General features: G+C 39.0%; 1 protein-coding gene across 1 annotated transcript in view; it reads right to left on the reverse strand.

Moving 5' to 3' along the window:
• Window positions 1-6,794: 6,794 nt before the first annotated feature.
• The window catches only part of greb1 (growth regulating estrogen receptor binding 1), a 72,904-nt gene continuing 54,931 nt past the window's right edge, over window positions 6,795-24,767 (reverse strand). The window contains exons 24-32 of the mRNA XM_035421377.1: window positions 23,948-24,109; window positions 22,376-22,580; window positions 21,512-21,674; window positions 19,696-19,920; window positions 17,563-17,698; window positions 16,114-16,314; window positions 14,471-14,609; window positions 8,070-8,238; window positions 6,795-7,794 (exon numbers count right to left, since the gene is read on the reverse strand). Of these exons, the coding sequence (XP_035277268.1) occupies window positions 8,075-8,238; window positions 14,471-14,609; window positions 16,114-16,314; window positions 17,563-17,698; window positions 19,696-19,920; window positions 21,512-21,674; window positions 22,376-22,580; window positions 23,948-24,109 (1,395 nt within the window). The 3' untranslated portion in view covers window positions 6,795-7,794; window positions 8,070-8,074. The remainder of the gene's footprint in view (window positions 7,795-8,069; window positions 8,239-14,470; window positions 14,610-16,113; window positions 16,315-17,562; window positions 17,699-19,695; window positions 19,921-21,511; window positions 21,675-22,375; window positions 22,581-23,947; window positions 24,110-24,767) is intronic.

Consider the following 24,767-nt stretch of genomic DNA (forward strand, 5'->3'; position numbering starts at 1 on the left):
ACATTGTTTATTGACTCAACATTAACATGACATTGTGTGTAACAGTACACTTGCTGAAAGGAATGAGGAATAAAAAACAACAACACAGAGATAAGACCGCTAATGCACACTTTTCGTCAGTTGTTTCTTTCGACCTGATTCAGTTTCTTCCGTCCCCCGCAGCAGGGACGAAAGAAACATTGCACTCATCCTGTTTGCGGCTGATATATATCCGACTCGTTTATGCTAGAAACAAAATTCCAGTTGCTATTAGTGAAGGACACATACAAGTTGTTTGTCATGAATAATGGCATCTCTATCTCTATTAACTTTCGAGTAAACGGGATAAAAATGAAAAGTGTTTCTTGCATCCCAGTTCTCCCCAATTAGCTAGCAACATTCAGTGCAGTTAACTTATAATTAAAATGAAAAATACCAAACAATAGCCAGCTAGCCAGTGACGTAAACTATAATTTAAAGTTTACTACTGTAAACCAGCTACGTAGCTGCTAGCAATTTTTAACATTGACGTTGGCTAAAAAATTGAAGTGTTGAACTGGGGTGGGGAGGATTAGGAGTCACAGACACACAAAATCATACGAACTAGCAGTAAATTTCTTCCATCAATTCCATTCCACAAACTGGACGCAAATAATTTGAAAACCAGACATTCCTGTTGAAAACTAGACTACCCTATGGCTACCCTATTTGTTAACAACAGAAATATGAGCAATTAGTTGAGGAATGATTACTTCTCTTCAAGCATTTAAAGAAAAATGGTCACTCAAGGTGGTAATATCAGGCAAAAAATATATTTATGGCAGTTATCATTTCCTTTGTCATCATTGAAGCCGCGTTTCCACCAAAAGTACCCGGAATTTTAGTACCAGGAACTACTTTTCAAGGAACTAAAAGATTCCTTCAGCCCATTGTTGTCTGCGTTTCCACCGCGGTCTAAAGTCCCGCGAAGATTAGGCAAATTAGCCCACTGACGTATGAAAAAGCGACGTTGTCGTCGGTCCTATGATTTCTTCTGTAACCCCATACTACCATCGAAGTAGCCTACATTATTTTCTAATAACCGGGACAGCCCGGAGGGGTTTATTCCACTTATATACAACGGGTTACCAACAATGACTCTATATGGTTACTTGTGTATTTATTGATTTTTATCGATTTAATCACCTGAAATTGAAATATTCTTCTGCGGCCGTTTGGGAATATTTTATCGTTGTCAAGCAAAACTCTCATTGGTAGTTGGACTTGGACCGTTGTTATGCAACAAATAGGATATAGGAAATAGGATATAGATTGGTCAGATTGTAACTGTTTTATATATCCTCTCAAACACATTCATTATGTTTTTATGCGAACATTCACTTTCATGTCTTGACATTTGAGGCGACAGAATGCATTCACATTCCACAAATAACTGGCAACAGCAGCAGAAAACATGCACACGTCGTAAACAATTTGCTGTTGAATTGATTACTTTCTCATCGTCAATTCCATATAGGCTAATCGCAAAATGACAAGAATAGAACGAAAACTCGGACTTGCGTGAAAATCTTAATTAGCAGTGGTACAGCCACCGTTTGCTTTCCTTCAAAGTTACTGCTAGCCGAGCAGCGAAGTGTGCCTCCAGATGCGAACCATGCACCATAGTCCATAGTCTTCCTGGTCTTTTTGTGTTATTGAAGAATGGCAGAGTAAAATTATGGCAGTCTGAAAAAGCAAAAGGGACGATTACTAGAATTAACCTGCTATTTTACCCTGACAAAAAGTGCGGAAGGTGATTTCCAGTTTGCTTTTACTGTATCACCAATGTAAATTACGCAGAACTACCGCATACCTCACATAACTGTATCAAACCTTTTGAGTCAATTACAATGGGCTAACAAAGAAAATCCAGAAGAAAATATTCAGCAACCGAATTAAACCGTTTTAATATTTTGGTACGTAATATGCTGTCCCAGCACGAATGCTTAACATTTTATAAAACGAATACTAAAGCCAAGTATCCAAGACGTTGGCAGGCTATAGCCAAAAGTAGGCTACTGCGCCGCATAACATACAAGTTTGATTTCAAGTTATTATGAAAATAAACCGGTTTGCGGCTGCAGATTTAAAAAAATGGCAGTTGAAATTAAACACTGCGAGTAGCCTAGTCGACCAATCAGAAATTTTCAGCTCTTGCGCCCCACCCCAAAAGTTCTTGTACTTTTGGAAAGTACTACCCCCCGAGCAGGGACTTTTTTGGGGGTAAAATAAAGTCCCCTTAATTTAGACCCTAGTTCCTGCGGTCGAACCGCACTGAGTTCCTCAAAAGGTTCCTAGTTCCGGGGTAAAGTTCCTGCGGTGCAAACGCGGCTTAAGCTATTGTAAGTTGGGCAAACCCCAACTAACAGTTATTGTCTGCAGCCTGATTTAATTATCTTGCGGTTCATACATTTATTTGCATTATTATTATTATCTGTTTTTCACAACAAACAGCACAAAAAGAAATATGTCAACAAAAATACGTTTTCAATGTACAAAAATGCCGAGCCACTCACACATACAAATCACTGTCAATAAACCATTAATTAAAACTTTATAGTCCGGCCATTAAAAATACTGACATCAAAATGAGGTCAAGTTACAACAAACAATATTGGTTATCTTAGCTCACAGAAACAAGCTCTATTCCAAAGAAATGCCACCCTGTGTTTTCCGAAATTATTTATGTAACTAGGCCCTGTGTTTTTTCATGAATGAAGAGAACGTGGTCATTCAAACTGTACGTGTCACATGAAAGTGTGGAATGCCAGTAATTTGTAGTGGAAACAGTCTGTAATTCAGCTGTCCATCCATCCATCCATCCATCCATTATCTATATCCGCTTATCCTGGTCAGGGTCGCGGTGGGTGCTGGAGCCTATCCCAGTGTCCATTGTGTGAGAGACAGGAATACACCCTAGACAGGCCGCCAATCTATCAGAGGGCACACACCACTCACTCACACAAAATGATTACACCATATGTTTGAAAAGTTGTCCACATGCAATTGTCCAAAGCGATGCTACCCAATGTTTCCGAAATTGTTTTAAGTAATCTTACCATCTGAAGACAATGGGCCTCATTCACTAATATCTTCCTAATTAGCATAGGTAAACGCCCCGCCAATCCCCATGAAAGGGCATGATACTGCTGGGCCGTGCACACACAGAAATCACACACAGAAATTGAAAAGAAAAGTTGAGAGAGAAGTCAAGAATGCCCAAACGAAAATCTAAAGATGGTAAAGCACCGGACTCCAAATGTAAGAAAAACTCCAGTAGTTCTAAAGTGGAGGTACTGCTGCATGAAGTGAACAGCAAACATTACATTACATTACATTTATTTGGCAGACACTTCTATCCAAAGCGACGTACAAAAGTGCATTTCATGGTCATAGACAACTGCTAAACACAGGTTCAGTAAGGTACAATACTTATTTTGTACAGCTATTTCTAGCCAAGAACACAGTTTAGTTCACACAGTGAGCACTATTCAGACCTAACCTCTGCAAAGCCAACTAGGCAGAAGAATAAGCTACAGTATTAGGACAAATACAAATTACCAAAAAGTGCTGGGATGGGGCAACATGTAACAAGTGTCATGAAAAGAGGGGGGGGGGGGGAGATTTAGAGTGAAATATACAGCATGGTGGTGGTTAGTCTAGGTATAGTCTGAAGAGATGAGTCTTCAGGCCACGCAGAAGATGGGTAGTGAGGGGGAGGTTCGGAGGGGGACGGGGAGTTCGTTCCACCACTGGGGAGCTAGGGTGGAGAAGCTCTGTGATCCCTTTGGGCGGGTGGGAGGGGTTACAAGGCGCCCTGCTGCCGCAGACCGGAGTGATCGAGTAGGCACATAAAATCGAGTCATGTCCTGCAAGTAGATGGGGGCTGTCCTGTTGGAAGCAGTGTAGGCAAGGGTCAGTGCTTTAAACCGGATCCTGGCAGCGACCGGTAGCCAGTGGAGTGATCGCAGCAGAGGAGTGACGTGGGAGAATTTGGGAAGGTTATATAGTAGCGTCAGTAGTGGATATAAAATAACACAAAAAAGATGCATGGGGTGCTATTACTCGTTCAGTGAACGCTGTATCCAGAGAAGGGTGCACAACTGAAGAAGTAAAAAAAATGGTTTGATGTCAAATCTGAGGCAAAAAAAAAATGCTTGTGGGAGTGGGCGCAAGCAATTGCGTGTTATGCATTCAAATGACAAAGCGCTTCTCCTCACCCCCCTTTGATGGTTTCACCCAGTGCGGTCCGCACCCCCCTAGTGACACCTCTGAATAAGTGTTCTCTTCTTCAAGTGTCTATGTGATTAGCAGAGGTGGGTAACCCGGCTTCAAAGAGTAAAAAGACTGACCATGTATTTGCTCCACCACCATGCACTAAACCAGCTGATTACAATAATTAGTTCTCCTATCATGCTGAAGAGTTATGCTAATTAGAATCAGCTGGTTTAGTGCATGGTGGTGGAGCAAATACATGGTCAGTCTTTTTACTCTTTGAAGCCGGGTTACCCACCTCTGGTGATTAAAAAGTGTTACCAAAGTGCTTCTGCAGTATAGACCAAACATTGTATAAATGAAACTCCCAAAAATAAAAGGTCACTACAACGGTTTAATTTTTATCATTTATTTACAGATGAACTCCTGCTGAGGCAACCACCCTCTGAGGCGGAACCTGGCACCTTAACACTTTGTAAAATAAAGAAAATAATTATTAAAAAATATAATGATAAAAATATTATTGTAATTTAAATCCTATAATATTATACAACTGTAGAATTGAAGAAAACGCAATAACCAATTATTTTGCACAAACATGTCAGCACTCAAATGTGCGTAAGTGTGCTCTTGAGTGTGCGTAGATATTATTCTTACCTAAGAACAAATCCCAAATAAGAAAACATTGGTGAATTTCAGAATCTTCGTGAAAACTACGTAAGTGGGTTTTAAGAAGAAAATTCTTCTTAAAAATGGTTGGTGAATGAGGCCCAATGTGGTCATTCAAACTTTGTCTGACATGAAAGTGTCAAATAACAAAAATGTCCTCATGCAAGACATTTAAGGAATGAAACTTCTGGTGAATAGAAAGCATATTCCTCCAGAAAGGATATGTGTATACTTGGTTGTCAGTTTTATTTTACAAAATGTACACGTTCTTGTATATTTGGGACTTAAAATAAATGCATACACACATATATAGAATACCTCATTATCCCCATGAGGACATGTCCAGCAGCAGCATGTAATATTCACATTTACAAACAGAACTGCAAAAAACGTACAATTATTTATGAAACGGGGAGGGGGGGGGGGGGGCAGATAAGACATTGTCAGACAGATAAAATGTTGACAGATAAAACGTTGACTCTTACAAACCTATACACATATGCTTGCCCCATTCATGTATTTTATGCTTATACACACAGGGCCAAGTTCAATGAAACATTTAGGAAACATTGGGTAGCATTGGAATACAGCTTGTTTAATTTTTTGTGAAATAAAATAGCCAATATTGTTTCTTGTAACTTGGCATAATTTTGATCAATACTTTTAATGCCAACCCTAGATTTAGCCATTTAGAATTAACTTTGACTGACGTATAGATTATGCTGTGTATGTGTGAGTAACTTGGCATTTTCCTATGTTGAAAATTTGTTTTTCATCAGATATCACTTATTTTTGTACTGTATTATGAGTAAGTATTAATAGTAATGCATATAAATGTAGGTTATGAGAGACATGTACACACATAAATACATACAAACAGGCATACATTCTAGCTGAAAGAAACACATAGGCCTGGATTCTGTCATTTTTCCTTTACCATGAATGGCAAATAAATTAAAGTGTTTGTCATATTTTTAAATGGAAGTGTTTTTATAGGTATGGGGCATGCCGCCCCGCCAAGGCGTAACTTGGTGGGATGGCATATCTGCCATACCGACAATTGGTTGACACTGAGAGCCTGGTTCGTTCACCCTGGTGCACCACGTCACTCTGTCCCTCTGTCTTCAGTCTTGATGTTGTTTGTGTTTCCATGTTCTGTTTTTTCTACGCAACTGTCACTGCACTGTTTTATTGTTTTACAGCCCACAATACTGCACTTATTTTTGCATGCTGCTTGGGAGGCAAGGAACCGTCGGCTTCTGTACTCCTGCTGCTGAGACTAATTGGTGATGGTATATTCCCAGAGGCTAGTTACATACACTGATCTAGTCAATGGCTATTTACCCTTTTTTATTTTTTTAACTTTCTTCATGTTTTGTTTGATTTTATTTCCATTTAGCAGGCAGCATGGTGGTACAGTGGCTGGCACCTTGTTCCTCACAGCAAGAAGGTCCTGGGCCTCTCTGTGTGGAGTTTGCATGTTCTCCCCGTGTTCATGTGGGTTTCCTCCGAGTACTCTAGTGTTCTCCCACAGTCTAAAGACATGCAGGTCAGCTAATTGGAGACTCTAAATGGCCCACAGGTATGAGTGAATGATGAGTGTGCATGTGCCCTGCGTGAATGGTGAATGGTGAGTCTGCCCTACAATAGATTGGGGGCCTGTCCAGGGTGTATTCCTGCTTCTCACCCAGTGCATGGCTAGTATAGGTTCCAGCACCCCCCCACAACACTGCCCAGGATAAGCGGGTATAAATAAAGGATGGATGGATTTCCATGTAGTGATTTCAACTTTAGTTCCTTCTTAACGCAAAGCTGGCGGCTCATTAATGTGTTTGCAACTAAAATGTAGATTATGGCCAAGTCATCACAAATACAAGCCACCAGCTTGGAAGTTCATGTAAACATACTTTATATTTACATATACTTTACATAAACAGAACATCATTCTTAAATTGTATTAAAAAAATTGGTCTTGCATTCCTATAATTAACAGGGCTGTAAATATAAAAAGAATGAACAAAAACATAACCAGACAGTATATTTCACACAATTATGCCTTTTTACATGGTACAAAAGAATACATTTTTAAAACTCAGATATCTACTTATACACAAGTTTTTCTTTGGTGTTGTTAATTCAAAGATATACATAAAACATTTTTATAATAGTCACTGTTAAATAAAAAAGAATCCTGATAAAATTCTGATTTAAAGATATGCATATATACAGGTGTCAGATACAGTACTCCCAAAAATGCACACAACTTTATGCACTGAATTACTTTGAAAGGTACTACCTACATAAAAAATGGCTTGTTGTATGTGTGGTAAAAAACCTTAACCAAGGCATTATTGATTACACTTTGGTAGCCCCACAGCATGAGCTGGATCAAGTAATTTGTGCAATGTCAGTAGGTTCATTAGAGTAAAGTTAAAATAAGTTATTTATGTTTCTTCAATTTTTCATGCCACAGTGCAGTGATCTTCTGTTGCACTTTTAATCATTATCCATTATCATCCATTTAATTAACATGGCACAATGGGGATTGCCAATCAGTTCTAGAGTATCCACCATTTTAGAGTATCTTTTGGGAATACATATTTTCCAACAGTCAGGTCCACACAAGTGGAAAGTAAAAACACATTCTATACACTCACCAGCTCAACAGGGAAAGATATGTCTCCCTACAGTTAAAAGCTAAAGCGTAGAAATTTGATGCATCATATGAAAATGCATGAAGAAGCATACCAAGTACAATACTGTTGCAATGGATGCCTTGTGCTGTAGTACAGGAAACTCCTTTTACCAACTGGAAACTCCTGTTGTGATAAGGTAGGGAGGATAGAAGGAAAGCATGGGCTGGCCATCTGGTTTGCCAATAGAATCTGGAAACTGTGGTAACAGAAGAGCAGCAATATTATGTTATCTTAGTTTTTCATTTTAGATTTTCTGTGTTTAAGCTCGTTATTTTTGTTTTATTCTTTTAGTCATTTATTCTTTAGTATATTTTTATCACTATGTTTTTCTATTTGTGCAATCTTTTTTTACAATGTTTTTTGTCAGACTGTCATTCTATCTTGAAATGTGTTTAACATGCCTTGTGCACCTGCAAGAAAAACACAGAATAAAGATACTATCCATATACTGCCATTCCCATCCACCCCCACCTTGTTCAAATGTGTTTTCCTGTGAGGAAGAAGAGTGGGCGGTCCTCCTTGGCATTGGCAGTCTGGAACTCATCTCGGAGGCGTAGCCTCCACTCATCCTCCAGCTCCAGCCGCACCACAGTCTGACGCAGCGTGCTGCGATCTGGGCAGATCACGCACAGTGTGGCACCTATGCCAGGGCAAGAATACATAGAGGGGGCTCACAAACCTGCCACTTTTACATCCCGACCATGGACTTAGACATTGCAACCATTTGAGACCCAAGAAACCAGGTGATGTAAGTTAACTGTGCAATCAGATGCTTTAATTGATCAATTAAGTGCTGGCTAAGAACAAAACCAGCAGACCCTGTTGTGCCTTATGACACTTTTGCCTGATGAAGACCCTGTTGGGTTGAAACGTTGCCTTGCTTTTTTTTTTTAGTTAATAAAGTATTGGGAGCTGTAATCCAGTGTGCGGATATCCATTTTCTTTCAACCTTGACATGTACTTTTATCCTGCACCTGGCCAAATACTGGTTGGATGTGCACACAGCTACTCTACTGTGCTTCTTACCTTATTTTGTGTAGCACTCCTTTTGACTCCCGTGTTTGACTATCGTTGGCAATATGACAGAAGCCCGCCTCCTCACAAGCCAAAGTGGGACCTTTGAATTCAGCGAGGATGACTGTACACGCATTATGCTGAAGGATTCCATTTTTGACGAGGTGGAAGCTCCAGACCTCGAAAGAAAATTATTCCTTGTGGTCTCAGACTACAGAAGCACCTGCATTGAGCTTAGATAATCCTGCCTTTTGTAAACGATGGTGTGAAATATTAAACAAGTGTTCCTTTGATCTGATGGCCCTCGTCACAAATGAAATTAAGGAACAAATGGAATGGACACACAAAGAGGTGAAACTAACAGAGACTCCGCTAACCAAAAAACTTCCTGACAAAAAGAAACTGGCTGAAATCAAGAGAGATCTGGAACGCTATTGAGCCGACTGCTCTAGCTAAATCAAAACCTTAAAAAAGGCCAAATTTGCACTGAAAAGACACTGAAGGCTACAAACAGAATAAGGTGTATTTTTGGAAAGATGGAAAACCAGAATCACAAAGAATATCACAGCGAGACAATGGACAACGACAACAGCGGAACAGATATTACAGAACCTGGCCATCCTCCTCCTCTTTTGAATCTGGTTCTGACACGAGCAGCCAATTAGGACGTAGTGTGTCTTTTTTAGGACACGCCCACGCAAGAATAAGAAGACAAAATCGATGGAAGAGGGCTCTCCCAAATATAAGCGATGCAGGAGAGGCCAGCGTCACCCTGCATCACTCGGAGCAACAGGAGGATATGGTAATTAACCTTTCTGATAAAATACTTTCTGATGCCTGCACAACAGCACTGAGTAAAGGACTGAGCTTTGTGCCCACCACGCACACCGATGACTTTGAGACTATCATAGACTTTCAAAAATTTTTCTGAAATTTAAAACTCAGAGAGTTTTTCCACTCCAACGCAAGAGACTGTCCCTCCAGTACACTTAAGCCGCGTTTCCACCGCAGGAACTTTACCCCGGAACTAGGAACCTTTTGAGGAACTCAGTGCGTTTCGACCGCAGGAACTAGGGTCTATATTTAGTTCCGGGGGCTTTATTTTACCCCCAAAAAAGTTCCTGCTCGGGGGGTAGTACTTTCCAAAAGTACCGGAACCTTTGGGGTGGGGCGCAAGCGCTGAAAATTTCTGATTGGTTGACTACTTGCAGTGTTTTATTTCAACCACCATGTTTAAAAATCTGCAGCCGCAAACCGATTTATTTTCATAATAACTTCAAATCAAACTTGTATGTTATGCGGCGCAGTAGCCTACTTTTGGTTATAGCCTTCCAACGTCTTGGAATTATAACGTGTGCTCTTCTGTTCTTTTCTTGCTTTAGTATTCGTTTTATAAAATGCTAAGCATTCATGCTGGGACAGCATATTACGTACCAAAACATTCAAACGGATTAATTCGGTTGCTGAATATTTTCTTCCGGATTTTCTTTGTTAGCCCATTGACTCAAAACGTTTGATACAGTTATGTGAGGTATGCGGTAGTTCTGCGTAATTCACATTGGTGATACAGTAAAAGCAAACTGGAAATCACCTTCTGCACTTTTTGTCAGGGTAAAATAAGGTTAATTCTAGTAATCGTCCCGTTAGCTTTTTCAGACTGCTGTAATTTTACTCTGCCATTCTTCAATTCCACAAAAAGACCAGGAAGACTATGGACTAATTTATGGTGCATGGTTCGCATCTGGAGGGCACACTTCACTGCTCGGCTGGCAGTAACTTCGATGGAAAGCAAACGGTGGCTGTACCACTGCTAATTTAAATTTTCACGCAAGTCCGAGTTTTCATTCTATTCTTGTCATTTTGCGATTAGCCTATATGGAATTGACGATGAGAAAGTAATCAAACAACAAATTGTTTACAACGTGTGCATGTTTTCTGTTGTTGTTGCCAGTTATATTGGAAATGTGAATGCATTCTGTTGCCTCGGATGTCAAGACATGAAAGTGAATGTTCGCATAAAAACATAATGAATGTGTTTGAGAGGATATATAAAACAGTTACAATCTGACTATTGGCCTGTTATATCGTATTTGTTGCATAACAACGGTCCAAGTTCAACTACCAATGACAGTTTTGCTTGACAACGGTAAAATATGCCCAAACGGCTGCAGAAGAATATTTCAATTCCAGGTGATTAAATCGATAAAAATCAATAAATACAAAAGTAACCATATACAGTCATTGTTGGTAACCCGTTGTATTTAAGTGGAATAAACCCCTCCGGGCTGTTCCGGTTATTAGAAAATAATGTAGGCTACTTCGGTGGTAGTATGGGGTTACAGAAGAAATCATAGGACAGATGGACAGACGACAACGTCGCTTTTTCATACGTCAGTGGGCTAATTTGCCTAATCTTCGCGGGACTTTAGACCGCGGTGGAAACGCAGACAACAATGGGCTGAAGGAACCTTTTAGTTCCTTGAAAAGTAGTTCCTGGGTTAAAAGTTCTGGGTACTTTTGGTGGAAACGCAGCTTTAATCACTCTACAGAACCTGCCCCCCCACCAGCCACCCCCGCCACCCCTACCCCCATTGGTCCCACCTGTATTCCCTTTAAGAAGAGGTCTACTTTTATTCCACCTAAGAACCGAAATGCTTCACTTGACACATATTGTCGTTTAGTGGAAAATGATGTGAAAGGTCTATTAAAAAATAAAAAGGAATACAAAGTGTACAATAATTTGTCCAAAGCAGAAAGGGATGCATTGTTAGACCTAAGTAAGGACCCTGTTGGGTTGAAACGTTGCCTTGCTTTTTTTTCTTTTTTTTTAAGTCAATAAAGTATTGGGAGCTGTAATCCAGTGTGCAGATATCCATTTTCTTTCAACCTTCACATGTACTTTTATCCTGTATGTGCACACAGCTACTCTACTGTGCCTTATGACACTACCTTTGCAAGCTTAACCAGCTCATGTATCTTTCTATCTAGTGCTTTTCTTGGACAATTATTTTAGTTTCTTTGAATGGACACATATACATATACACATTACATAATTGAAATTTTTCTCAATTTTAACATCCACTATACCTTCTCAAAAAGAAAACAGGTCCTGATCATACTTAGGGCTCGCTTACACTCATATCCTATGCAGCTGTCAACTTGCTTTTCTGTATATCTGAAATACTGTATGTGGGCAACTGCTCAAAAAATGTATATGTCCCGTATATTTCATCCATACATTGAGATCAAGATGACATTTTATCCAACTTCTGCATTCTACATTCCATCAGACCTGAGGATCAGCTTTGTAATGGGGTGTCCTGCTACTCTAGAATGCTTTTTCATGTCAGAAGAATTTTGGCAACAGGACAAGATGTATGTTGTAACATTTATATTCAAATCTGATATCTGGAATCTGACCTGACAGCCTCCAGATGTGAATCAGTTTGGATCTAGATATATGTCATAGTAAAACCTACGTACAATTGAGATCTTATACTTTAGCTACATTGCAAGAAAACAAACGTTTACACATTTACACCTAAATCAGATTTTTTTGACATACGTATTATCTAGTCAAATCTTGCCTCCATGCCCTCCTTCCCCTGTTGCTGGCTATTATCAACTCCTCTCTTACCTCTGGCACTGTACCTAGTAGCTTGAAGGTGGCAGCAGTCACACCTATTCGTAAAAAAACAGGAGCTGACCCTGAAAACCTTCACAATTTCAGACCCATTTCAAATTTGCCCTTTTTAGCCAAAACACTGGAGCGAATAGTTGCCATTCAGCTTCAGGACCATCTTTCCACCAATCAGTTACTTGAACCTTTTCAATCTGGTTTTCGCACAAAACATAGCACAGAGACTGCCTTGGTGAAAGTTATCAATGATCTTCTCCGTGCAGCTGACAACAACCTCTTAAACATCTTAGTGCTACTGGATTTGAGTGCTGCTTTTGACACAGTCTGTCACACAATTTTGCTTGAACGCTTGGCTAATCTTGGTATCACCCATCTTGCACGTTCCTGGCTGAATTCATACCTCTCTGATAGGCAGCAATACATATCCATAAAGAATCACAGATCTGACTTTGCTTCTGTCACTAAGGATGTTCCACAGGGTTCGGTTCTGGGTCCTCTCCTCTTTATTATTTATCTGCAACCACTGGGTCAGATCATGCGTCGTCATGGTGTTAGTTTTTACTGCTACGCTGATGACACACAGCTTTATATAAGTTCCAAACCCTCCTCTGCACTTCCTCCTCCATCTCTCATCAACTGTTTGCAGGACATTAGAATCTGGATGACCCGTAATTTCCTCAAACTGAACGGTGACAAATCTGAAGTAATGCTTATAGGGTCTAAATCCACACTATCCAAAACTTTTCCATTACTATTGACGGTTTCCCCATCCCACTTTCCACTCATGTGAAAAGCCTTGGTGTCATTTTTGACTCCACTCTCTCATTTGAACCTCATGTAAAACACATCACCAGATCTGCCTTTTTCCATCTCCGAAACATATCAAAACTCAGGCCCACCCTGTCCTACTCGACAACAGAAACTCTAATCCATGCCTTTGTAACATCTCGGCTGGATTATTGTAACTATTCTCACTGGCATCCCAATCAGATCAATAGGCAAACTTCAGTTAGTTCAAAATGCTGCAGCACGAATACTGACCCACACTAAAACATACGATCACATCTCTCCAATCCTGTACAAACTTCATTGGCTGCCAGTAAAATTTTGAATACAATTCAAAGTCCCCTCCTGCTAACCTACAGTGCACTTCATGGTTTAGCTCTGGCCTATCTCACTGATCTTCTCCTGGACCACACACCCACTCACTCACTTCGCTCCTCCTCTGCAAGACTTCTAACTGTCCCCACATCTCGCCACTCCACCCTTGGTGATCAGGCTTTCTCCTGTGCAGCACCCAAACTCTGGAACACACTCCCTCCCCACATCCGTAATGCTGAGACTCTCGCCACTTTTAAGAAACATTTAAAAACTCACCTCTTCACGCTAGCTTTTGCCTGAACAGGACATAGCTATCCACTCCCCCATGGCACTTTTATTTATTTTATTACTATTATTTTATTTTATTTTATTATTATTATTATTATTATTATTATTAATATTTTTTTTCAGACTGTTTTTAATATCATGTATGTATCTGTAGTGTCTTGTCATTCTTCTATCATTTTAATATAATGTAAGGTGACCTTGAGTGTTCAGAAAGGCGCCTGATAAATAAAATGTATTATTATTATTTATTATTATCTAATTGGAGCAATTTGTGAATCATGTCAGAATAAGGGACACATGGAAAAAGTGGAGAAGCCTCATAGGGGAGGTGATCTTGAAAAAAGGCTTCTCAAACGTGAAACCTTCTGGATCTATTTCCCCAATATCATGTCCCCCAATGGTCTAAATGAGGAATTTGACATAAAGTATTGGGAGCTGCAATCCAGTGTGCAGATATCCATTTTCTTTCAACCTTCACATGTACTTTTATCCTGTATGTGCACACAGCTACTCTACTGTGCCTTATGACACTACCTTGGACAATTATTTTAGTTTCTTTGAATGGACACATATACATATACACATTACATAATTGAATTTTTTCACAATGTTACAGTAACATATTATCTGAGTATGAACATGGTTATTATCTGGTGTCCACACTCATATGAACATGAGTGTGGACACCAGGTCAAAATTGTATTAAAAAAGAAATTGCATTGTTATTCTTTGTAAACATAGGCAAGATCAGGAGCACACATTCTCACAATTTAAAAAAAAACCAAGAAGACCATTTAAAATACTACTTGATTGCAGGGAAGCTGCTTACCTTTGAGGAAGTGGAACTTCTTAAGGAAACTGGCAGTGACGAAGGTGTCACAGAAGTAGAGCAGGAGTCCACTGAAGAGCAGCTCAGCGGTGCTGATGTTGATGGAGTGAGGGCGGGAGCTGACATAGCACACCACCACCTGAAGCACATGCATGGACCATCACCACACTATGCCACTCCACAAGAAGCAAATTTACAACAATTACATTAAAAACATTAAAAAGTAGCATTTCAACAATAAAAGGGCTACACAGTTACTTTTTAAACTAAGGTTTATAGCCATTTCAAAAATATGATGACAATAATGTTAAGTGATAATTACTATCAATAAAGTATTAATATCATTTAAATTGTTGTATTGACATCACTTTCAATGTTAAGGCTTATGTATGGCCTCCATTCTTAATACATTCATACACTACATTTTCAAAAGTATGTGGACCTGAACATCACACCCATATGTACTTGCTGGACATCTCATTCCAAAACCATGGGCATTAATATGAAGTTGGACCCTGCTTTGCTGCTGTAACAGTCTCCACTGTTCTGGGAGGGCTTTCCAGTAGATTTTGGAACATGGCTGCATGGATTTGCTTCCATTCAGCCACAGGAGCATTAGTGAGGTTGGGTACTGATAATTGGGCATTAGGCCTGGCTCGCAGTCGGCATTCCAATTCATCGCAAAAAGGTGTTTGATGAGCTAGAGGTCAGGGCTCTGTGCAGGCCAGTCAAGTTCTTCCCCACCAAACTCAGCAAACTATTTCTTTATAAACCTTGCTTTGTGCAGCACTTACAGTTTATGCACCTGTTAGCAATGGGTGTAGCTGAAATAGCCAAAACGATCAATTAAGGGGTGTCCACATACTTTTGGAAATGGAGTGTATCTCCAGGTTCTACTGCCATTCCTGCACAATTATTGATTTCCTTTGGTTGTATCAATGTACTTATTATGTGCTGAGTTAATTTCAAATTTTTATTTGTTTATTATACAAAATAAATGAAAAGATAGTAATTAGTGACACTGCACAAATAAGTGTTCCTGTATTGTTCATGCATTTTTTTTATTGCAGATATCAAGGACATTGAACAGTTTAATTGTTTTATTTGAATATTTAAATTATAATTATACTTTCAATTTTTACCGTTTCACTTTTTGCATTTTGACTGAGTTTAATGTTAGTTAATGGTACCTGCGGTTGCTGACAAAGACAACAGTGCGGGTGTTACATTAGCTCGTGAAGGCGTGTGGCACTGAAACTCTACGTTTTGGTCAGGTAGGTACCAGTTGTTTGGGAACTGGTGCCATAGTGGTCCTGGGTTTCAGTACTCAACACAATATGACAAATGGTACCATTATAAAAAGGCTACATTTTCCCATTAACTGAATAATAGACTGGCAGATGGAATCAGTGGGGTTTTGGACACCTGGTCACTGAAATGAAACTATTAGTAGAAAATGACAGATTCAAAGACAAATAAAATGGCAATGAGCCAAACCAGAATTGTGGTCATAACAGTATCAAGAAAAATATTAGCAGTGGAAACGTGTTTTCAATAACCTTAGTAGATAATGAGACTGGCTGCAACCTCCGGTGTAAATGAGGGGCCCATGATAGAGTTTGAGAAGCCCTGGAGTAGAGTACCTGTGGGCCCAGGTTGAGGTAACAGTCAACAGAGAGTACGGGGTGGCTGGAATTTCGGGCCGCGAGGGGGAACAGAGTTTGGCTGCTGTGCTGCAGATACCTCTCCAACAGCAATTGGGCTGGCGCAGCCAGGAATGAGTGCTTGCTATCAGGGGCACAGACATACTGGGAGGCAGGGACTGTGGTCGGCACATCTGTCACCTGAAATTACAGAAGAAACCACAGCTATCACATTGATTCCTTACAACAGGGATACTGTATCCCTGCCAGTAGTTTTGCTGGTCTTCATTCCAGGAGTTCCACAGCCTGGCAAGTCAATTAAGCTGCAATACAAATGTGGATTGTGGTTTATAGGATGTTTGCTGTGGTTTCTGGGATATTTCCTTAGTCAGGAAGTCACCACTAGCTTTCCCTTCATTAAGAGGGATTTTGAGGACTAATTTGAACAACCTCGTTGTGTTGGGAACTACCAAAATGGCACTTTCAACTGCCTAAGTTAGGGCATAAGAACCTAAAGTATAGGCCAGGGCTGCCCAACCCCATTCATGGAGATACTGTAGGTTCTCACCCTACCATCCTGTAGGTTTTCACTCCAGCCCTAACAAAGTGCAGCTCATTCAACAGCTAGGGATCTCATTGAGCTGCTAATTAGTAGAATCACAATGAAATTAAGAGTTGAAATTAAAACCTACTGGATGATAGATCTCCAGGAACAGGGTATGCTACAGCACTGGTTTAGGCAAATGTCACCTTTTCTGTTTGTGATCATGTTAAGTTTAAAGAGACAACCCCATGCAATTCATTTCCCTTAGCTGCATATAAATTGTTATTCATTCAACTGACTCCTTTTCCTTTACAATGAAACTAGAAAAGGTTTTGAAAGAAAAAAACATTAATGAATGAATTATAAATACAAATACACCGTATAAATAATTAAAGAACATTGATTCTCAAGGGCTGGAAGATACTGTGAAAACAAAAATCAGTGTCATCTTCAACATCACATGTATGATATTCCATATGTAAGGAATTGGTTATCTTATCTTCACTCTATTATCCTTATGGAGAGATCTGTTAAATTCCAAGGTTAAGAGCTTGACTCCATATTTAGAAGCTGTAAGAGAGAGGATAATAATTATGAATGTAGTATTTCTTTTTATGGCCTGTTTGATACTATTCTGTGAAATGCATACTATGTATTGTAATGTTAATCCCTGCATTGTTTGCGTGAAATCCCAATAAACAATTGTAAACAAAAAGAAATCAGTATCATAAAAATAAAGCTTTATTTATTTTATCTTCTATGTGCACATATTATATATTTGTATTCAATTATGAAAGTTATGAATGGTAACTCAAAACTCAAAGCTGCATGATTTCTGAATCTTGTCCTCTTCAGCTAGCTCAGATAGGATGGGGGATTGTAGCTCAATATCGCTGGTTACTGACCTTGGTTTTGATGATGAAAGAGTGATGTCCCCCAGAGATTATTTGCTTCTTCATGACACTGAACCTGTTGAAGCGGCAGATTAGCAGCCCAGCACTGTGCACACGGAGGTTGAAATCCACGTCATCACATGTGAACCTAACACCCAGAGGAAAAGAGAAGAAGAATGAATTCAGGAGCAACAGAAGGTTTTTTAGCTTAATCTCTGTCAGTAGAATAAGGAGTCCTGGGAGGAAATTAGCTAAAGGAAAATTCCTAACTGGTATCAGGAAGTGATCTTTACACAGATTTGTCATTGTAAGAAACAATTTGCCAGTCCATATAATAGAGGAGGAGACCATTGCGTGGCCCCTAAAATTTTTTCACATCTTGATGAACGAACAAAAATAAATAAAAAGACTGAACTAATATTTTAACATTAATAAAATGTGGACAATATTCCACTTTAATCATTTCTGAATGGAAGTACACAAAATAACACTTATGAAATTATAGAGTACATTTCCAAAAAACTCAAAATATTCCCCTCAGATTTTCTGACAATTTTCAGAACTTTGTCCACCCTCCGTTTGCAAGAATAAAAGTATTGAGTTGTCTTCTATAGTGTTTTGTAGTGGTCAGTGAACTTTTTAAGGGCACCTTTGGTACATAGCCTTTTAAGATCCTTCAGATTCTTTGATCATCACTTGTGGACTGCCCTCTTCAAATCAAACCACACATTTTTTGATCTGGTTTAAGTCTGGGCCAGAATTGCGGCCAGACGAGGATATGTTGGTGCATTCGCAGTCTGTGTGAAATTAACATATTATTTACTAAGGCTACAGATAATTATGCAATCAGCGAATGGGACCCCCTCTTTTTTGGCAGTTCTATGACTTTCCCCCATTTTGAATGCTTTCTGTGATTTTTTGGCAGTTTTGGATGGTACTGTCAGCCTTAACATAGCCAATAGTCAGTTGTTGCAATCAAATGATTGATGGCCCCTGTTATCGGTGTTGATGTGCTAATTCTCCTGTTTGCTATGATAACATTGTCAGTGATAACAGCCGCTCCATCTTAAAAGGACCGACAGCCTCGTAATGTATGCTACAACATGTACCAAAACTAACTTTAAAGAAATAAAAACAAATATACGGTAACACTGTTTTTAAAAATTATTTTTGTAATGCAATTTGAGCATGGTCTGTTTCTAACAATGTTCTGTTAAAGGCATAAATCATAATCTTTCTGTGACAAAGGAAGTAGTCAAGCTAGACCTAAGCAATCAAATGCACCAGCAAATGCCCACTGATGTTATTGAAACTTCAAGCACTTGTTACTGTCCCAACAGTTGCAAATGTTATTTCAATCATTTCCCACAGCTGCACATGAGATCTATTGGTTAATTTAATAATTAGCCAATAGATCTCATGTTTTTTAATAATTTAAAAAGCTATTATATTTATTATATAAGCTATTACTTTTCCAATACACAATCAGCCACACTTACAATATGTCCGCCCATTACTTGCACGAGCCTCCCTTAAATGCATATGCATTAAGGAGAGAATATGCATTAATGACACAAATACTGCACTTCCAGCCCCGTCTGCCTGTTTAACTTGCATATTTATGAGGCAGATATGCGCCATGTCTGTGGCTGAATATAGTTGCAAGAGGATTAGTAAGTCTGGTCCTGTATGTTTTATTATAAATGTTTTTTTTTACATCCAGATCAGATGAACCATGTAGGAATTGCAGCCTGGTTCACCTGATATGGGTGTAAATACCCTCATTATAGCTGACAGTCTGCAATTTAACCTCATATTCACTATAAAATTACAAATGTGTTTTATTGTAAATTCTAATGTGCTGGAATACAGGGCCAAAACAACAGAAATTGTGTCACTTTCCAGATACTTATGGATAGCACTATATATATACACACACATGCAAGCAGTGTATTTCCAAAAAAGGAAATATATATTTTATAATTATATAGAACTGTAAAAATAGGACAATTGAACAATTTACAGAAGAATGCATAAATTTAATACACTTAATGAGCAGCTCCGAAAAGAAATATTTTCCTGATTGATTTACAAGTAATGTAACTGAAGGTGTGAGCTGATGCTGTAATGAAGCCCTTGGTTAACCTGTTCTGGTTGTACTGTACGTCCTGTGTGAGGTCTACGTTCAACAGCATGAAGTCGTGCAGGTGTCCGCGTGTGAAGGATTCCATGCTTCGACCAGGCCCGTAGCCCTGGCTGGACCACTTCCTGAGCCCACACAGCCCATACTGCGTCACATCTGGGGATGACTCCATGTGCTGCAGCACCTGCTTCAGAGACACGTTCCTCTCCACCATTGCAGCACCACCACTGGCCAGGAGAACCATTGCAGAAAAATTATGATCAGTGTTGGGGGTGGGGGGGAAGCCAATTTCTGATTTAATAAAAAATGTATCTAGTGCACCACACATCCACTTCTGATACTGTAGACCATATTTTCAGGGCATGCATTTTAATAATGTTAATCCATTTCAATACAATCCAATTGTGAAATGAGAAATAAGACTAATTTTCAGGGTTGTGGGGGCGGATTATTTTCTGATGTAGCCTATGTAATTTAGTACTCAACTGAGCTACCTGGTGAAGTGATACAGTGTTTCAGTTTCAGACAACACAATTACATTGCACAACTTAACTTTCAACCAATATGGTATCACAGGCTCGAGGGTGTCATAATATGAAAAAACATTCCTTGGAACTAACAATCCATTCCCTGAAATTACTATTAGTTGACTTCAAATTACCAATTTGTTTCCTAAAATTATTAATTCATGCCCTCATCTAACTTAATTTGTTCCCTCACAATATGAATCATTCCCTCAAATTACTAATTGATTAAACCCATCACCACCCTAACATTTAACCAATTATTCATTTTAGAGAATTACTTAAACTTGTGGAAACAAATTAAATGATTAGTGGGATGGATTACTAATTTGAGGACATGAGTTAGTAATGGGAAGGCACAGGCACTGTCCAACGATTAATTTTTTTGAGTGCAGATATGACATAGTGAAAAGCTACACTCAGTTCGCTATTTATCTATTCTAGGTTAGTTAGCAAGCTATGGGTTTGTAATCCAGTTTGAGTAATTCCCAACCCCCCTCCTAGTATTAGGCTACTACATATTAAATCCCAGGTTGAAACCAAGATGCAGCAGAAGCAATCCAAAAACACGTCTCAGAGTAGCCTACGCATTTTCAAACTACAGATACACATTAGGCAGATTTTTATCTTATGTTAAAATAATGTACATTACTGTATATACATTTTAGTAATGCTCAAAATCATGTCACACATTTTCAATGTGTTGTTCAGTCGCAACATCACAGAAAGAGGCGTCAAGTACATCTACTGTAAATGAAAATGTCCCTCTACAGAACTTCATGTGTTTGCATCCTCAATTAATGAATAAAGTATATTGATAATAGCAGAGCAATAGACTTTGTTATTGATAAAATAAACAATTCTTTGCAAATTACATTTGGGCATATATTTTTTTTGGGAAAGTTGTTGCTTTTTTTGTTCCCAAAACCCCAAAGCACGGGTCCCTTTTCCAAGGGTGCTACTGCACCTGCAGAACCCTAATTTCTGTGTCTTTGGTTGAGGGCTAATATAAAACAGACTTATTTAGTTGGATATTAAGTGTTTAAACCAGGGGTGCACAACAACAGTCCTGTGTGCATGTTTGTTTTTGTAGTAACCAATTATTCTGGCTGATTTCTTAAACAGGTGTATGTGCCAATCCTGGTTGAATCTGGTTCACTGTAACATAACCCATTTTCCCTTTTTTATTTTGCAGTTGAAGTTTATAACTTGAGAAGCTGTGGCTCATAACTTATACTACAGAATATAAAATGAAATCAGCCCAAAGTAAAATTTCTGAGAAGAGGTATCCCACCTTCGAGTGTCCAAGTCAATGGCATTCCACATGACACAGGAGTCCTCGGCTAAGACAACAAAGGGCCACACGTCCTGTGACTGGCTGCCTTGTTCTACCTGCCGGCTGCGCTCCAGCTCTAGGTTGTGATAGGAGAGCTCTTTGATCAAGAAGTGTGCCGCACCTATGAGTGGATTATAGAGGAATCAAAGGAGGGTAATAAAATAAACAGTATAGGGATTATAAGTTTAGGGCTGCATTGAAGATGAGAAAAATGTTGCTAATTGTCTTGTAAATGGAAAACATGCTGTATTGAACATCTAGTTGCAGAGCACTGTTACTATAGCTGCAGATGAGCCAATTGTGAACTACAGTGATTCTTAAATATGCAACTTACTGCTTCTGGTTGCACCAAATGTTATACCTAAGCACCCCAGCAGCTCACCCGTCAAACTGGAGAAAATATTGCTTAAATACTGTCGTAGAATGTTGCAAACTTTAGAGTGCACAAACCACCACAAACCACAGAGGCAAGCCACAACATAACAAAGCAAAATAACATGTGTGAATTCATTTCTTCATACCACATTGATTGCAGGCAGCTATAGGCATTGCTTATTTGTTTGTTGATCTTCTGTTTGGAGCACTATTTGCACTGTACATGCCATACCTAAAACTGCATTATAATAAACAGATGGTGTAGCTGATTTTATTCAATTTGTCTCCACCATTTTGATTATACTGTATAGTGTGTGTATGTGTCGATTATGTATGTATGTAGTATGTATGTTTACAAGTCTCTTGAATGAAACTGTCCCTCCAGGAGAAACATACCAGGACAGTACACACAACCCCAGTGAGCATTGGAGAAAAAGAGCCATGTACCAATGCCGGCTCCATTGAAAACAGTGGGCAAAACCAGCATTATGTGGTTGGGCCAGTATTTCTTGTATACAGCCATCTCGTACTCCTTGATGACCAGGATGTGAAGGTGTGTGGCGCCATCCATGGCGTGGTACAGATTGAAGAGGCCATGCTCATGCCTTCCTGTCGTCGGGGTGAAGATGGGGCTTTTGATGCAGTTTGGATCCTAAGAAATTAAAGAGAAAATAAATGAATTTGTTCTTTCCAGATTTGAGATGGATTCCTGTCTCCTTACACCAACTGCACATTGACTTATGTATGCATGTAGTGATGTGGTTATAGAATGGAAATAACATTCTATTTACAAATAATCATGATGGCCATGCAATGAGTATCTGGTGGCATGGATTTAAAATGTGGCCATGGTTATATAATCAATTCATGGTGGAATGGTTAAACAATGATGTCATTTAAGCTAATGGGTGTAGACAGTTTCCTATAAAGTGTCTATGTGACAGTGTCTCTGTTAAACGCACTATACAAATAAAATCAAATTCAACTGTTTATGGGGCAAGGTCATATTACCCAGTTTTATAATCAGTTCATGGTAGTGTGGTGGCATCCTTGGGAGCAAGGCTGGAAAGGTGCTGATGTATAAGAAAAAACTGCAATGGGCTTTGCAGTTGTGCATAATAGACCAGGACAGGATGGTGTGATGTTGCAAAGCAAAGCAGACAGTCCATGGTTTGTTGTCACACAAATACACAACTTGAGGCTTCATTTATAAAATTGTCTCACAATCAAAATTGTATCTTAAATAGTGGCTTCTGCAGAAAACATTGACTAAGTAGTTTCTTTTTATAAAATCATGCTTTGGCGTGGATATGATTGCATCTCTATGTAAAGTTTATGCTATACCTAAGTTAATTACCTGGTGGCTGTGCAGAGATACTGCATGTTTAAAGGCTGCACGTAAATCTCTAAAGTGGGCTGTGTTCACGCTTTAAGTATAACATAATTATAATCAATTTCAGGTATGGAGAATGCAAGAAATGCAGCCTTAGACGAAAATGGTTGTTATTGGCCAAATCCACAAGAAGGGGTAATGGTAAAGCAGTGAGCACAAGACTCAGACAGACCACTTTAAATCAATGTAAGCAACTTACTTGAGTCCCAGTTATTTTAATAAATCAAATGTAAGCACTACTTGAAATGATCTAAGTTTACTTCTGTAATTAAATCCCAGAACATTTTTATAAATAAGGTCCCTAGAATGGTTTATTCCACTCATACCACCTGCACCTGAAATAATTCAATACTGAAATACAATGAAACAAAATTGCTGAAATGCTACATTGTTGTAAACTTTTTTCAGCTAAAATACAATGTGCATTTGAAGTAATATGCTGAACAGCTTGCAGATTAATTTTTGAACAGTGATAAGACCACTTTTGCTGGAAGAATTTCTTAGTTCATTACACTTTTTCTTTGTGCAGGTTGTAGGAATCAGAATCTCACAATCGGAATGGCCATTTAAGCAAGCTGTAGTTTGTAAATTAATACTGTGAGATGGTATACTAAATACAGTTGTACCTGGTCAGACCACAGAGGCAGTCTCATACTCTCCAGTTGTCCTCCGGGTTGGCTGAAGGAAAAGTGGTGCTCCTTGGACTTGGGGATGATAAAGTACAGCTGGATTTCTTCTCCCAGTAGCAGGTGGGAGAAGGTGAAGGTATGGAGTGTAGACTCGTACAACTAAACATAGGTGTATAACACAACAACCACAATAAATATCTGCTCATGGACTTGCACAGCTAAACACAGAGATAAAAACAGAGCACTCCCACATTAAACTTCACTGCACGTAGACTAATAATAATAATAATTCTAGTTCTAGAATAATAAGTTATAGCATACGAAGCCAATATTATGCCACTAAAATTGGCTGATGAGTGCCAAAATCGCACAATGGCCAAAGGGAGGTATACTGTTATTACTGTATGGTTAGGACAAAACTAGGGACAGAGGAAGATGGCAAATAGGACTTCTAAAATTGTGGCATTTCAAGATGATGGTGGAAAATATGGTACAGATATATGTTCCAGATGAGAAGATTGATGACTACAACATGTTTAATGGTCTAAAAGATAAAATGATTTCTGAATAAAAAAATGTTTTGTCCTATAGCATCACCATTTGATTCAATTGGGCTAATATTTTAGGGTTGTGAGTGGATGTGAGTGCCAATACAGCTGCCAAATTTCATAATTTGGGAGTTGCTAAGAATTTCTGTGATATGCTATGCCCACATCCATTTTTATTGTCTTACTGCAGCCATGTGTTTTGGAGTATCAACTTTCTTAATATAACCTTTTTAGAGGACCCTCTCATGAACAAACTGATGTAAGTTCCA

This window comes from Anguilla anguilla, chromosome 6 (genome assembly GCF_013347855.1).
Source record: "Anguilla anguilla isolate fAngAng1 chromosome 6, fAngAng1.pri, whole genome shotgun sequence".
In the NCBI taxonomy this organism is placed as follows: Eukaryota; Metazoa; Chordata; class Actinopteri; order Anguilliformes; family Anguillidae; genus Anguilla; species Anguilla anguilla.